Source organism: Monopterus albus, unplaced genomic scaffold (assembly GCF_001952655.1).
Source record: "Monopterus albus unplaced genomic scaffold, M_albus_1.0 scaffold522.1, whole genome shotgun sequence".
Lineage (NCBI taxonomy): Eukaryota > Metazoa > Chordata > Actinopteri > Synbranchiformes > Synbranchidae > Monopterus > Monopterus albus.
Genome location: NW_018128402.1, coordinates 147336 through 161621, shown reverse-complemented (window position 1 = coordinate 161621; position 14286 = coordinate 147336). Strand labels below are relative to the sequence as shown.

Sequence of the window (14286 nt, the reverse complement as noted above, 5' to 3'; positions counted from 1 at the left end):
AAGAGCAGGGACTAAATAGGGAGAAACTAATCAGGTGCAGCTGGTGACAAGCAGGTGTAGAGGATAGCGTAATCAGGTAAAGGGAGAGAAAACAGAGTGAGGGGAGTGAGAAAGGAGGTGCAACCGGGCAAACCTGACAGAAGCAAGCTAACTATCTTGCTAAACATTTTCCTATATAGAAATTTTTTAAAAAAGAATTACTAATAAATAGACAAATATAATATATATATATGTGCGTATAAAAACAGGATAATTTCATGTCATATTGCACAGTTGAAAATTATTGAATGTTTTTGTTTACACCATAGGTAAAATATTTTTGATTGCACAAAAAAAATGTTATTGCCCAAGATGGAATATTGCACAGGTTGATAAAAAGAGACATACCCTTCAGTGTTAATGTGCATGTAAGCTGTTCTAAGACAATAAAACGGATTCTGATTGCATATGCATTTTAGGAAAATAATAATAGGTGCAGATGTAAAGAGAAGTTTATTATACATTCTGCTAAATTTATGAACCACAACTATGACAACTACAGCTGGCATCCTTGTAAAAGGAGTTACTGACACATTTCAGGAGAACCAGCAAAAATATACACACCCTGTGTATAATGCTAAAACAGTAATTTGACAGAAACAAGAATATGGTGTAGTTAGTATATTAAAAAACATAAATAACATTAAAAGGTTTTTTGTCTTTCAGGGCACCAAACTGCTATTTCACTTCCACTGCCAAATCAGAAAGTTGAACATAGTTTTGCATTTAGGGCTGTTAATTTCAAATATGAACATGTTGATTATAAACTATATAAAAAAATACAAGCAAATAATAATCATGTCAAATATTTTTGTTACAGCTCAATAAAAACAAACTGGAAAAATTCTCAAGAGAATAAATGTATCTTTGGTTTTGTCGGTTTGGGTTTTAATATTAAGTCAGTAGTCAGTACATTGTTGAAGTGGATGACATTGTGCTCATTAGAGGTTGAGAGACAAATGTTTACATCCGGTGCTTTTAAAGGTTCAGAAAAAAAATCATTTCTCTGCTTTAGTATGATACTAAAAAAATGACATTCTTAGAAAATTTTGCCTGGACAAAACAACCTCTTGACATGTTTGTATATTTCTTTCATTTTTAGCCCATATATGATTGGATTGAAAAGAGGACTGTACAAAATTACTTGTAATGTCATTATTAAACGCACAATTTTTGTAAAATCTATGTCCAGCCGAGCTACAATTACTTCAAATCCCATGGACCAGGAAAAGTTGGTTAGGTTCATTAGAACCAGCAGGTGAGGTAAACAAGTCTGTGCAGCTTTTCTCCTAACTTCTCTACAACTTTGACAGGATAATATAAGTATCCTGGTGTAGGTAAAAAGTATGAAAAGCACAGGTAAAATGTCAAGACTAAAAATAATAAAGAAGCCGTAAAAATATACTAGTCTTGACATCACACAGTGAAGTTTGATCACTGCGCTGCCACAAATGATTCCTTTAAAAGTAAATTTACAGAGTTTAGCATCAACACTCAGGCCAACTGACAGTGCAAATACACAAGCAGGCAGAAGCCAAGCTAAAACCAGGAAAATACAGATCTTTGATTTCCTCATGATAGTTGGATATCGCAGAGGTTTACATATAGACACATACCTGTCATAGGCCATGGCTGCCAACAGCAAATTTTCTGTAAAGGCTACACAGTAATATGCAAACCACTGAAAGAGACAGGCTGAATAGGATATAATCTGTTTTTTAGATAAGACATCAGTCAACAGCTTTGGGTAGAGAGAAGTGCTGAGAAGAACAGAGTTCAGTAACAAGGCTGCAATGAAAATATACATGGGCTCATGGAGGGTTTTGTGAATCACAATGAGAGACACAATAGTGGAATTAATGCAGAGTATTAGAATATATGCTGTAAACATGATCATAAAATAAAGATATCTGTATTGGTCAATTTCCACATACCCATCAAGAGTTATATATGTTTCATTCAAGTCATTATCCATTAAGCTTGTCAAAAACAAAACGTTAATGACTAAAATATGTTTATTAGTTCAATCTCCATCTGGTTGTCTTATTCAGTCTTTGGTACCTGAGCTTAAAATGCACACGTGGTCTATTAAATAAAGACACATGAGAGTTTGGACAGTGGTCGGTTTGAGTCTGAGCCTTTTTTCTTTATCAAACTGCACCACCCCTTGAATTTAAATTTTGCATAATCATGTTCAAACTCCAGAGGCCTGATTTCATAGATGTTGACTGGTAAAAATAAACACGGAGGACAGCAACAATAGAGACAAGAATTATTCACATTTACATTCTACAGCAAGCAGTGATGTAAAACATACTAACAAAACAATAAACGAGTTTTGTTTACTGTTGCTTCCTGTGATGCATTCCACGTGAATCCATGAGACCGCAGTGCTGCTACTCCTTTTTTAACTTTTCTTTTGCATTACCCATCTTCCATTTACTGTGGGCTCAATTTAAATCATTTGAACCTTTTTTTATTTGATATAATTCTAGTTTCGGGGTATAGGCTCCACCCCTCCCTGACCCTGTTCAGGATAAAAGGTATAGATAATGGATAGTCTGGGGGTAGCCTACTTGCTTCCCTGTCAATTTAGCTTTGTTTTTATGTAAGTTGAACGTTGTCAATACGTTCCATGGGTTGGTTGTCTCTCGCCCCCTCGGACAACAAACTGTTTTCTTTGTCCTCCCAGGATCTTCTCTCAGTCTTTCCAGGTCTAGCAATGATGAACTCATTCAGCCATCCGAGTCGCCAGCCACCACCAGCCATCACCAGCATCCTGTGCAGCTCACCACTGTGACCACTTCAACTTAGCTGGCATTGCTACAGTCTTTCTAGGAGGTACCCAGCCCATGACCTTGCTCTTGGGGAAGCAGATGCCATGGCTTGCCCTCTCCAAGCTCTTCCACTGCTACCCTGCTTTGACTTAGCACTCCTCACCGTCCCATACCAAACACAAGTCGCTCTTGCAGCTCTTCCTGTGCTCCTATTCCCATACGCTATCAATGCTCCCCTTGTTGTGGCCACTTCCACTGATGCTCCCCTCTGCCCCACTAGGCCGGACCAAGAGTGCAGCTGTGGGTCTCTTACCGCTGCTCCTTTGCATGGAAAGGAGCCTGTTGAGGTAGTTCAGGTATCTTATAGGACAATAAGGACAATAAGGACAATAACCTTTATTGGCCAAGTATGTTACACACAAGGAATTTGTTTCCGGTACAGAACCAATAGCCATCTGCGGCACAAACTCAATCGATGGCTCTAACCTTTGTGGGCAACGGAGGGGTTCAGTGTCTTGCCCAAGGACAGTTCGACACGTGGACTACTGGCACTGAGATTCGAACTTTCAACCTTCTGGTTGGGAGACGACTGCTCTACCACTGCACCACTGTCCCCCCCGCCCAAGATGGTGATCACTGGCCTGGCCCAACTTGGACACATGATTAATAAGTAGCGAGTAACTCTCAATAAATGTGTGATTTATCAAAGTCTGATTGCCAAGAATCTTGGTGTTATTGTACACTCGTTTAATGAGCACATTAAAGACTAAGGCTACCTCATTTCACCTTAGTAACACAAATTTCTGTGCAGTCTCTTTCCATTGGCATCACCCTAATGAACAGTTCAGCCAACATTCATTCATTCATTCATTCATTCATTTTCTACCGCTTAGTCCCTGAACGAGGTCACGGGGGGCGGAGCCAATCCCGGTCGGGCGAAGGCGTGATACACCCTGGAAGGTTGCCAATCCATCGCAGGGCTAACACAGACGAACAACCACACACATGTACACACACTCCTAAGGGCAATTTAGAGACACCAATCAACCTAAGTTGCATGTCTTTGGACTGTGGGAGGAAGCCGGAGTACCTGGAGAGAACCCACGCAAGCACGGGGAGAACATGCAAACTCCACACAGAAAGGTCCCAGGTGGGGCCAATTTTCAGTTCACTTCAATAATTTTTTTTTTTTTCAGGAATAAAATCTCCCAGCCCCCAGGTTCCACGTGCACATACAGTTAAGTGTTGGAGCCAATCCCAGCTGACATTCATGGGGTACACCCTGGACAGGTCACCAGTCTATTACAGGACATCCACACACCCCTAAAGGCAATTTAGAGTTGCCAATCAGCATGTCTTTGGACTGTGTGAGGAAACCGGAGTCCCTGGAGAGAACCCCACAGGCACAGGAAGACATTCAGACTCTGGGGATTGAACCCAGAACCTTCTTGCTGTGAGGCTACAGCAGTAATTGCAAATTTTAATAAATACAAACTGCACATATCAAGATCATCATTGTAAAATTTCAATGTAAACATTTAAACATGCACATACTGTTCACAACCATGGCATATATTTTATTACAGAACCGCTTTCATATATATTGAAGCACTTCACAATTTTCATAAAGTTTGACTTTTTTAAAGACATTACAGGTTGTTCATCGTTACATATTTTTGTGCAGACATTATTTTATTTCCTGGTTTTATCTACACAATTATTAAATGTTTATTTTTACCCAACTTGACTCAGCTTTGCTGTCTTTGTTTAAAAACTATATACTACTAGTCAAACGTTTGGACACATATATCATTTGATTCAATGGGAAAGTGCATCCAAACTTCTGAGTGTTTGCGTCTCAGGACCTAAAACTACAATTTTATTTACATACACTTTTACATACACAAATTGCACATGCTCCTGCTTTCAGGGCTGTTAATGTCAAACATGAATATGTTGATATTTTAGACTATGAACTATATAAATTATACATCCAGAGATTATGATCATGTCATTACTGGTTCTATCAAGGTTCTATTTTGCTGCATAAAAAAGAAAACACCTCAGGAATTCCTTATTCTAATTAAAATAGAAATGCATCTTTGGGTTTGGGATTTAATGTCGAGTAGTTTTAGAAACAAATCTTTAGATTCAGTGCTTTTTAAAGTTCAGAGAAACAGTAAACAATGACTGTGCACCTTTTATTACATTAGAAAAATTTGACTCGCCAGAACAACCTCTTGAGGTGTTTATAGATTTCTTTCATTTTTAATCCATATATGATTGGATTAAAGAGAGGAGTGTACAAAATTAATTGTAATGTCATTATCAAACGCACAGTTTTTGGAAAATCTATGTCCAGTCGAGACAGAATTACTTCAAATCCCATCAAACAGGTGAAGTTGATTAGAACCAGCAGGTGAGGTAAACAGGTCTGTGCAGCTTTTCTCCTGACTTCTCTACTACTTCGATAAGATATTATAAGTATCCTGGTGTAGGTAAAAAGTATGAAAAGCACTGGGGAAATTACAATATTTACCAAAACAACCAAACCATATATATAAAACAACCTTGAGCTAACACAGTGAAGTTTGTATACTGTACTGCTACAAATGATTCCTTTAACAGTAAAGTTACAGAGTTTAACATCAGCACTCAGGCGAACTGGCACTGCTGTCAGACCTGCAGGCACGAGCCAAGCTAAAACCAGGAAAATACAGACCTTTGATTTTCTCATGATAGTTGGATATTGCAGAGGTTTATATATAGACACATACCTGTCATAGGCCATGGCTGCCAACAGTAAGAACTCTGAACTGGCCAGAGTGTAATATGCAAACCACTGAAAGAGACAGGCTGAATAGGATATAATCTGTTTTTTAGATAAGACATCAGTCAACAGCTTTGGGTAGAGAGAAGTGCTGAGAAGAACAGAGTTCAGTAACAAGGCTGCAATGAAAATATACATGGGCTCATGGAGGGTTTTGTGAATCACAATGAGAGACACAATAGTGGAATTAATGCAGAGTATTAGAATATATGCTGTAAACATGATCATAAAATAAAGATATCTGTATTGGTCAATTTCCACATACCCATCAAGAGTTATATATGTTTCATTCAAGTTATTATCCATTAAGGTTGTCTAAAAGAAAATGGTAATGACTAAAACATTCATTATTTCAAGTCTCATAACAATCTATTTATGATTCTCATGTACAGTAAGTGGTATTTGACTATGAAATGCTTGTGTGGTCTAACCAGTACAAAAGCACAGAGGTTGGACAATGATTGGTTTGGCTCTGTGCAGTGTTGTTTTTAACGTGCCCCATACCCCCCTCCCACCCCATGTATCTCATTGAACTATGCAATTACAGTATATATTTGTTGTCCTGAGACCTGAGCTCATAGATGTTTACAACTTACCTTTCCTAAATCTTTTTTACCCTCCAAGTGAGTCTGGTCTGATTTTTACGAACCAGATCAAATGTTTCCAAATCAGATCTGGGACTCTTACATATGTGCTCCCAGATCCAATTCATAGCTGATCTCTGACTATGCAAGCACTGTCAGAATGGTCAGATCAAAATTCATATTTTTCATATTTCATTTTTTACATCTCCCTCCTCCACATATGGCCTATCATTATCATTCAGGTTTGGCCCCCCACAGACCAGTAACAAAAAACATGCAAGAGAGTAACAACAGTGATGGGGTCAGTGGAGAGACCAGGGGTCAGATGTATTAATGATAGAAACGCATAGAAACCATGTGTATGCAAAAACTGCAAAGAAAGTTGGAATGAAGGGTGAGCACACATATGCGCTCCCGTAATCCAACTTCTTCAATATGACAGGAAGGATATGAGATGTAAACAGTCTTAAGAGGTTTGTGTGGTTATTGTGTAGTCGCCTGCTATCAATATAACTGTATTTGCCTTCAGGAATTTAACAGGCTCAGTGAGATGTTTTTCATACAGTAAAAATCAGCTGCGGACAAGAGATCAATCATATTAATCAATGTCAACACAGACTCGGTTTATACATGTCTCGCAAACTCTCACTCAAGACTTTTTTTAATGAAATAAAGTATTAAGTAGTAATGGGACCTACTGTGCCGATGCTTCGAAGCATGTGTCGAGAAATCCAGGAAATGTTTAGTGAAGCATGTATCGAGGCTTGTACTGTACAACACTGTTGAACAAATACTGATTTAAATAAAAATGAATAAAGTGTCCCCCTACCTCAGGGGTGTCAAACTCAATCGCACAGGGGGCCAAAACTAAAAACAAACTTGGTCGCGGGCCGAACAGGAACACATTTATTGAACAGGCTAAAACTAAACGTTTTTTGAACATAAATATGAATCGAAACAGACAGGATACAATATTTTTCCAAAATAAATAAACTTAAAATATTTTTTCAACTATTGATGTAACAGAGGGGTGTGTCAGAGTAGCTCTGTCATGAATGTATACAGGTTACACAGACACACATGCACACATACAAACAAATCTATAATGTAAAAATATATAGAATATAATAGAGAATGTTTGCTACATGGGAGCAGCATGTGCAATAGTCAATGTGCAATTATGCATGTGCAAACTGAGAATGTAAACAGTACATCACGTATTTCCTGGTAATAAACTCCTCAGCCATTTAGGAGTCTGATGGCAGAGGGAAAGAAAGAGTTTTTCAGTCTAGAGGTCCTGCATTTCACACTTCTGAGCCTCTGGCTAGAGGGTAGGGAGGCGAACAGTCTCTGCTGGGGGTGTATTGGATCTTTGAGGATTGAGGCAGCTTTACTACACACCCTGCGGTGGTGGTAAATGCTCTGCAGAGAGGGCAGTGGAGTCCTGGTGCTCTTCTCCACAGTCTTTACCGCTCTATACAGGTGCTTGCGGTCCATAGCAGTTGTGCTGCCATACCAGACAGTGATGCAGCTGGTCAAGAGTCTCTCGACAGTGCGGCTGTAGAAGTTGCAAAGGATCCTAGGTGACATGCGAAACCTCCTCAGTCTGTTCCTCTTCTTTGTTACTATGGCTCCAGCTTTGGAGAAGACCCTTTTACATGGCACAGAAGTTGCTGGCATACAAAGGTATCTTTTGGCAAGCTTGTAAAGCTTAGGATAAACCGCAGCCCTTGACTCCCAGTACTTTAATGGATCTTGTCCTCTGGAGAGGTAGGGCTCAGCCAAATAACGCTGAACCTTCACTGTTGCTTCAGCCATTCTGAACTATTTGAGTTGCACCTGCAGGAAATCAAAGCAGAAAAAGAGAAACCCATTGTATGTGTTTTATTTTATTTTATTTTATTTTTTTATTATCAAAGACTGTTTTTATAAAGACTACTGCAACCAACCAACTTGGCTGTCCAGAAGTTCCCACAGGTTGTCAGAGTCAGCCTCTTGTGTTGAATGGCCATGTGCTTCCTCTGTTGTGGATTGTAACAAAAAAAGTCAATACATACAGTAAATAGTTCTGTGATACAGCCTATATAAGTAATGATAAAATAAAGGGAAAGCTATTACTTGTGATGTTGCGGGTGTGGCATGTTCTGATCTCATGTAGCCTGCACATTCTGCTGTGACTCTTGCAACTGTCTCCTGCGCATAGGTTTGGTTACCAAATGCTAATGTTTCAAATCTTGGGTCCAGAACAGTTGCCATTGCCAGGATCCGAATGTTTTCCACACTGCACCTTGTCATTAAAAAGTGCAGCAAATTTTGGCCTAGCAGTTGTGTGCAAGGATGGAATAGGGATGAGGACTTCTCTGCGATTTTCTGTTGTAGCATTCAAACTATGGATATGACCTTGGATACAGACATCGTCTTCTCCTCTGAAAGCTCTGTTTTAGCTACTGACACCGGTCCCAAAACCTCAAGGCACTCAACCACGGCTTCATAGTCCACAAAGCTTAGTGGCACCACATCTGTTGTAAGAGATGCTAGTGCTGCTCCCACTGGCTCATGCTGCTCATGTAGATGATGCAACATGAAAAAAGTTGAATTCCATCTGGTTTCAACCTCTTGAATCAGTTTATGAGTAGGTTTCTCCAGTTATTCCTATATTTCTGTGAATTTCCCCTTGGACCTGGTGCTGATTTAAAAAAAAAAAAAAGTACTTTTCTAGCTCTTGTGTGGTTATCTGCAAGTTCTGCTGTTGCCTCCAGTGCCTTTTTTTACCACCAAATTTAAACTATTTGCAAAACAAAGTATGTTGCGTAGCCTGAGAAGCTTGGCACAAGCACTCATATTGGCAGCATTGTGTTTGGTAAAATTATTAACAAAGTCATACTTTAAGATCCTTAACAGAACACAAGGGTTAAGGTTGATTCTAACATTTGGTTGAATTAAGAATTTAATTAGTAGAAGACTGACACTATGCTTGTTGATTAGTCAACCTGTGTGTTTACTTTGTTTGCGTATGATTATTTTATCATAGTAAGAAAATGAATAGTTAAGATTTATTTTATAGCATACATAAGTCTATATACTTTAATCTCACAGTTATGTTCATGTAGTTACATGTCACCCTATGTGTTCACTGAATCACTGGTCAGTATTTACTGTGTCAGTCAACTGGAGCACTGTTTAACATCAAAGGGGGACACCAAGGGTAATAAACAGACATTTGATCTAAAAGCCAGGAAGAGGAGACAACTTCAAAGGTAGGACCATATACAGACACACACATGCAAGACAGTTTAATTAGCCAAATGGAAAGCCATGCCTCAGATAGTGTAGTTACTTAGATACAAAGAAAGAAGTGAGTGTAGGAATTTAGATAGAGTAGAATTTCCTCCCTCTTTAGGAAGCTGCCTTTTCCCATAGGAGCAGGAGGAGGACGGATGGATAGATAGACCAATGGAACAGCACGAGAGGGCCAGACCAGCCTACAATGGCACATTTGAAATTGTATAAAATCAACTGAGTTGAGGAGGACAGCGTTCCACTGCTCTGAAGGCAGATTGAACGGTTTTGTTTGGTAGGGCTTCAGATAGATGGAACCCAGAGCTCTGTAAATTGCTTTATTCGATGGTCCATTCAGTTATGATAATAAATGTTTGAAAGGTGATATTTGACTCCAATTATTCTTCATAAAAGAACATGCAGGACAGTTGAAGTCCAACAATTGTCAGTAAGGAGACAATGGATCTTGTTTTTAAAGTGCCTTAGATTTTGTGTTACTTATTCATCTACTTTATGTTTCATTTGTATTTTGTGGCATTCATGTGGACGGCAAAATAAGAATTTCATTGTACACTAGCATTTTGTACAACTATCATCATAACAGTTCCCGGTTGCACAAGCATTTCACAATTTTGTTCCAGATTTTTGTGTTTTGTAAATATATTTTTGTATTTCTAACAATGTTGCATAGGCATAACTTTATTACACACAGTATTTTAAGATGGCACAATCATATTATGACACAAGTATATTATTGTCTTCAAAAGACAAAACAGCCAAACATTTCATGATGCACATAGGACTGTTATTGTTAAACATACAGCGCATAACAGTGCCTTACGGTTTCATGAGACTTTGCCCTTTGTTGTTCCATGCAAATGCTCTGTTGAGGGTTGGCCAGCAGATGGTGCTATATATGATTTTATCAAATGCTTCGAAACACTGAACCATTTCAACACAATTGCTTCATATTGATTCAGTGGTTCAGAAAGCTTCGGTTTCTTCATCACTAGGTGGAGCAACAGAATACAGGAACAGGAGATGGCTGGAAAGCAATACAAGCGGCAAGTGTGACGATGTTCATCTGACAGGAGCAGGAAACAGATTAAAAAGGCAGAGTTGATGAGCACCAGGTGTAACCAGTTCCCCAGGTGCAGCAAGTCCACAGCAGCAGCAGCCAGAGGTGAAAGCAGAGCAAGAGAGTAGCCTGCCTGGAAACCAAGAAGTGGAGCTGAACATGACAGTAACACAGTGTTATCGAACTCTAGTGTTGCATTTGCGTATTGTAAGTACTGTATATGTATGTATGTGTATGTATGTCTCCGCTGTGTTCTGATGCTTTGCTTTTTTCTTTTCTTTTTGTCAGGTCTGCTCGGCGTGACCTCTCTCACTCTCTTTTTCTCTCTCCCTCACTCTTTCTCAGCAGGTGCTGGCTCCCTGATTGTTGTTCACAGCTGCAGCGCATCGGTAATTAACACGTATTCTTAAGGAAGAACCACTAGAGGATGGTGAGAAGTAGTCAGTGATCAGTAGGTTCCCCTGCCCTCTACCTGAGGACCAGGTACCCCACTGGCATATTCAGGACGTAGGTTAACTTATAACCTAGCATCTCAAGGATGACGGTTGCTGTGGTGTATATGAGCTTGTTGGTCTCAGTGATGGTTGTAGTAGGGATTGCTCTTAGTGCTGAATTCACATTCTTTGGTAGACTTTCAGGCACTTCACTTAGTCTTGGTAACTGGCCACCAAGGTTCCAGGTGTCCATCTTGGTCGTGATCGTCAATCTCAGGTCAGCTGCTCTTGAATTAATCTCATCTGGGCTTGTTATTGGGGCTTGGTACCCAATCTCCAATTGTAGGGGTGATGATATCTCCCCCCTGACCTGGCGTCCTGGTGTTTGTGTTGTAATAGCTGGTGCTTCTTGCGGATGCTAGAGCACTGAGCTACTAGTTGGTTCAGTGTTAGTCTAGATGTTGGGTTTCGAAGTTCCCATTGGTCCCACATCCCCCGTATGTAACCCCTCTCCCTGGGGTTGCTTGTAGCATTCCAATAGTCCTGTTCCCATATCTTGTCAATGAATGAACCCTTCAAGTTTTTAGCTGTTGCTAAAGGGTTCTTTTTTTTATCTCATTGAGCATTCAGTGCCTTTGGACTGATCTTGGCTGGGCATCCACTTCTCCGTCAATCTCAGGTCAGCTGCTCTTGAATTAATCTCATCTGGGCTTGTTATTGGGGCTTGGTACCCAATCTCCAATTGTAGGGGTGATGATATCTCCCCCCTGACCTGGCGTCCTGGCGTTTGTGTTGTAATAGCTGGTGCTTCTTGCGGATGCTAGAGCACTGAGCTACTAGTTGGTTCAGTGTTAGTCTAGATGTTGGGTTTCGAAGTTCCCATTGGTCCCACATCCCCTGTATGTAACCCCTCTCCCTGGGGTTGCTTGTAGCATTCCAATAGTCCTGTTCCCATATCTTGTCAATGAATGAACCCTTCAAGTTTTTAGCTGTTGCTAAAGGGTTCTTTTTTTTATCTCATTGAGCATTCAGTGCCTTTGGACTGATCTTGGCTGGGCATCCACTTCTCTGGAGAGTAGCCACAGCACCAAATTGTCTACATTTATAGGCAGTATATTTAAGATGTGAATATCTAAAATCTTTCAGATGACTTTGTGACCCTTTCTAGACACATGCAAACCAACAACTTATGATTGTAGCTTTTTCCGAGATCTCTTTTTTGTGAGGCCTGGCTCACATCAGCTTGTGAGCAGCACACTGACACTGTCTGAGTGTTTTTATAAGTCCAGATAGTTCTAAACCACACCTCTGTTCTTGTTCCATTGACTGGACTCCAGCTTTGCTAACACCTGGCTCCAATTGACCTTTAGTGACAAGAAGCTTGGTGTTGCCATGACTTTTTCCATCATCACTTTGCATGTTTAATGTGTGTGTTTAATAAAAACATTAATTATAAGGACTGTTTATGTTTTATCATCTTATCATATTGTCTGTTGATATTCATTACTATGATGATCAGATCACATTTCTTGAATAATTAATGCAAAAAACAGGAAAGGCAAACAGTGCCATTACTTTTTCTGCTATAAAGTTGGGCAGTTTAATATGGGAGTTTATGGGGACTGACTCTTTTTTGGAGCCAGCCTCAAGTGGTCATTTTATGAACTGCAGGTTTTGGCACTTCCACACTGCCTTCATTTCTCAGCCTTGGAGGTGGCTGCTTGGTGCCTTGTGACTGGAGTTTAGATGTGTGTTCACCACTGCACACTATTTAAGTAAAATACAGCTCATACTACTGTTTAATGGAGTGCTAAGTAAATAAATGAGTGAATAAATAAATGCAGCAAGCATTACAACAACAAAGCTATGGGTTCAAAGCCCCAGAGTTTGACATTATTAGCTCTTGTAAGGTTTAATGAGACCCACAGAGGATCAGGTAGTCTGGTAAATATAGTACAAAAACTGCAAGTGAACAGTCTGTTAAGTTAATCTGTAGGTTGGACACGTGGGTGGATGAGACATTTCAAAACAGGTTGTATGTTACTGTCATGCTCATAGAAAGACTGGTCTTCTCAGTTATCTGTCTGTTGTACAATTTGTTGTATTGGTTATTTATGTTTTGAGTTTTAATGGAGGATAAATTGAATGCAACATATATAACCTTTGGTGGGCATGTAGAATTACAGAAATATAGATATCTTTATTTTGTGGTTATGTTTGCATTATATGTTATCATAATCTACTTTAATTCCACAATTGTGTGCCTCATAGTGATTCACAAGAACCTCCATGGGCCTATGTACATTTTCATAGCAGCTTTGTTGATCAACTCTATTCTTTACACCACAACGATCTTCCCAAAGCTTTTGACTGACTTCTTATCTGAAACACAAGTAATTACTTATCAAGCCTGTTTCTTCCAAGCTTTTGTATATTACACACTGGCTTTTTCCAAGTTCTTACTGTTGGCAGCCATGGCCTACGATAGATATGTGTCTATATGTAAACCTCTGCAGTATCCAACTATCATGAGAAAAAATACCATCAGTGTCATTCTCGCTTTAGCTTGGTTTGTGCCTGCTTGTGAGCTTGCATTGTCAATCGCACTAAATGCTAATATAAAACTCTGTAACTTTACTTTGAAAGGTATTTTTTGTAACAATTCATTTTACACAATTCGGTGTGTGAGTTCAGTAGCTCTGTCTGTGTATGGTGTGTTCATATTGCTTAATCTTGCATTGCTCCCTATGCTTTTCATACTTTTCACATACACTAGGATACTAATTATATCCTACCAAAATAGTAAAACAGTCAGAAACAAAGCTGCACAGACCTGCTTACCTCACCTGCTGGTTTTAATCAACTTTTCCTGTTTTATTACCTATGATATTGTTGTAGTTCGACTGAAATCAGATATTCCAAAAATTCCTCGTTTAATAATGACTTTACAAATTATTTTGTATCATCCTCTTTTTAATCCTATTATATATGGGCTAAAGATGAAAGAAATCTCTGAACACCTCAGGAGGTTGTTTTTTCAGTTCAAATCACACTAATGTATTCACACTGTCAGCTGTTAGATGTAGGACACTGTTGTCTACCCAGAGTTTTTGATTAACTTTTTAATCTAAAAAACAGATCATATCATGTTTAGTCTCTCTTTCATTATATTAAAAATTTTTTTTTTGCAGGTTCAGAGTTTATGTTGTTGGTAGCAATGGCCTATGACAGATATGGATCTATATGTAAACCTCTGCAATAACCA

At 39.2% G+C, this 14286-nt stretch overlaps 3 protein-coding genes across 3 annotated transcripts; 1 reads left to right on the top strand and 2 right to left on the bottom strand.

Annotated features, from left to right (window-relative positions):
• Positions 1-1078: 1078 nt before the first annotated feature.
• Positions 1079-2014, bottom strand: LOC109952953 (olfactory receptor 10K1-like). Its single transcript, XM_020588276.1, has one exon. It carries the CDS (start codon positions 2012-2014, stop codon positions 1079-1081), a length of 936 nt encoding a protein of 311 aa, XP_020443932.1.
• Positions 2015-4932: 2918 nt separating this feature from the next.
• Positions 4933-5952, bottom strand: LOC109952957 (olfactory receptor 11A1-like). The gene has a single exon (XM_020588280.1). It carries the CDS (start codon positions 5950-5952, stop codon positions 5026-5028), a length of 927 nt encoding a protein of 308 aa, XP_020443936.1. The 3' UTR covers positions 4933-5025.
• A 7198-nt stretch (positions 5953-13150) lies between these two features.
• Positions 13151-14077, top strand: LOC109952952 (olfactory receptor 11A1-like). The gene has a single exon (XM_020588275.1). The coding sequence runs from the start codon at positions 13151-13153 to the stop codon at positions 14075-14077; it is 927 nt and encodes a 308-aa protein (XP_020443931.1).
• Positions 14078-14286: the final 209 nt, after the last annotated feature.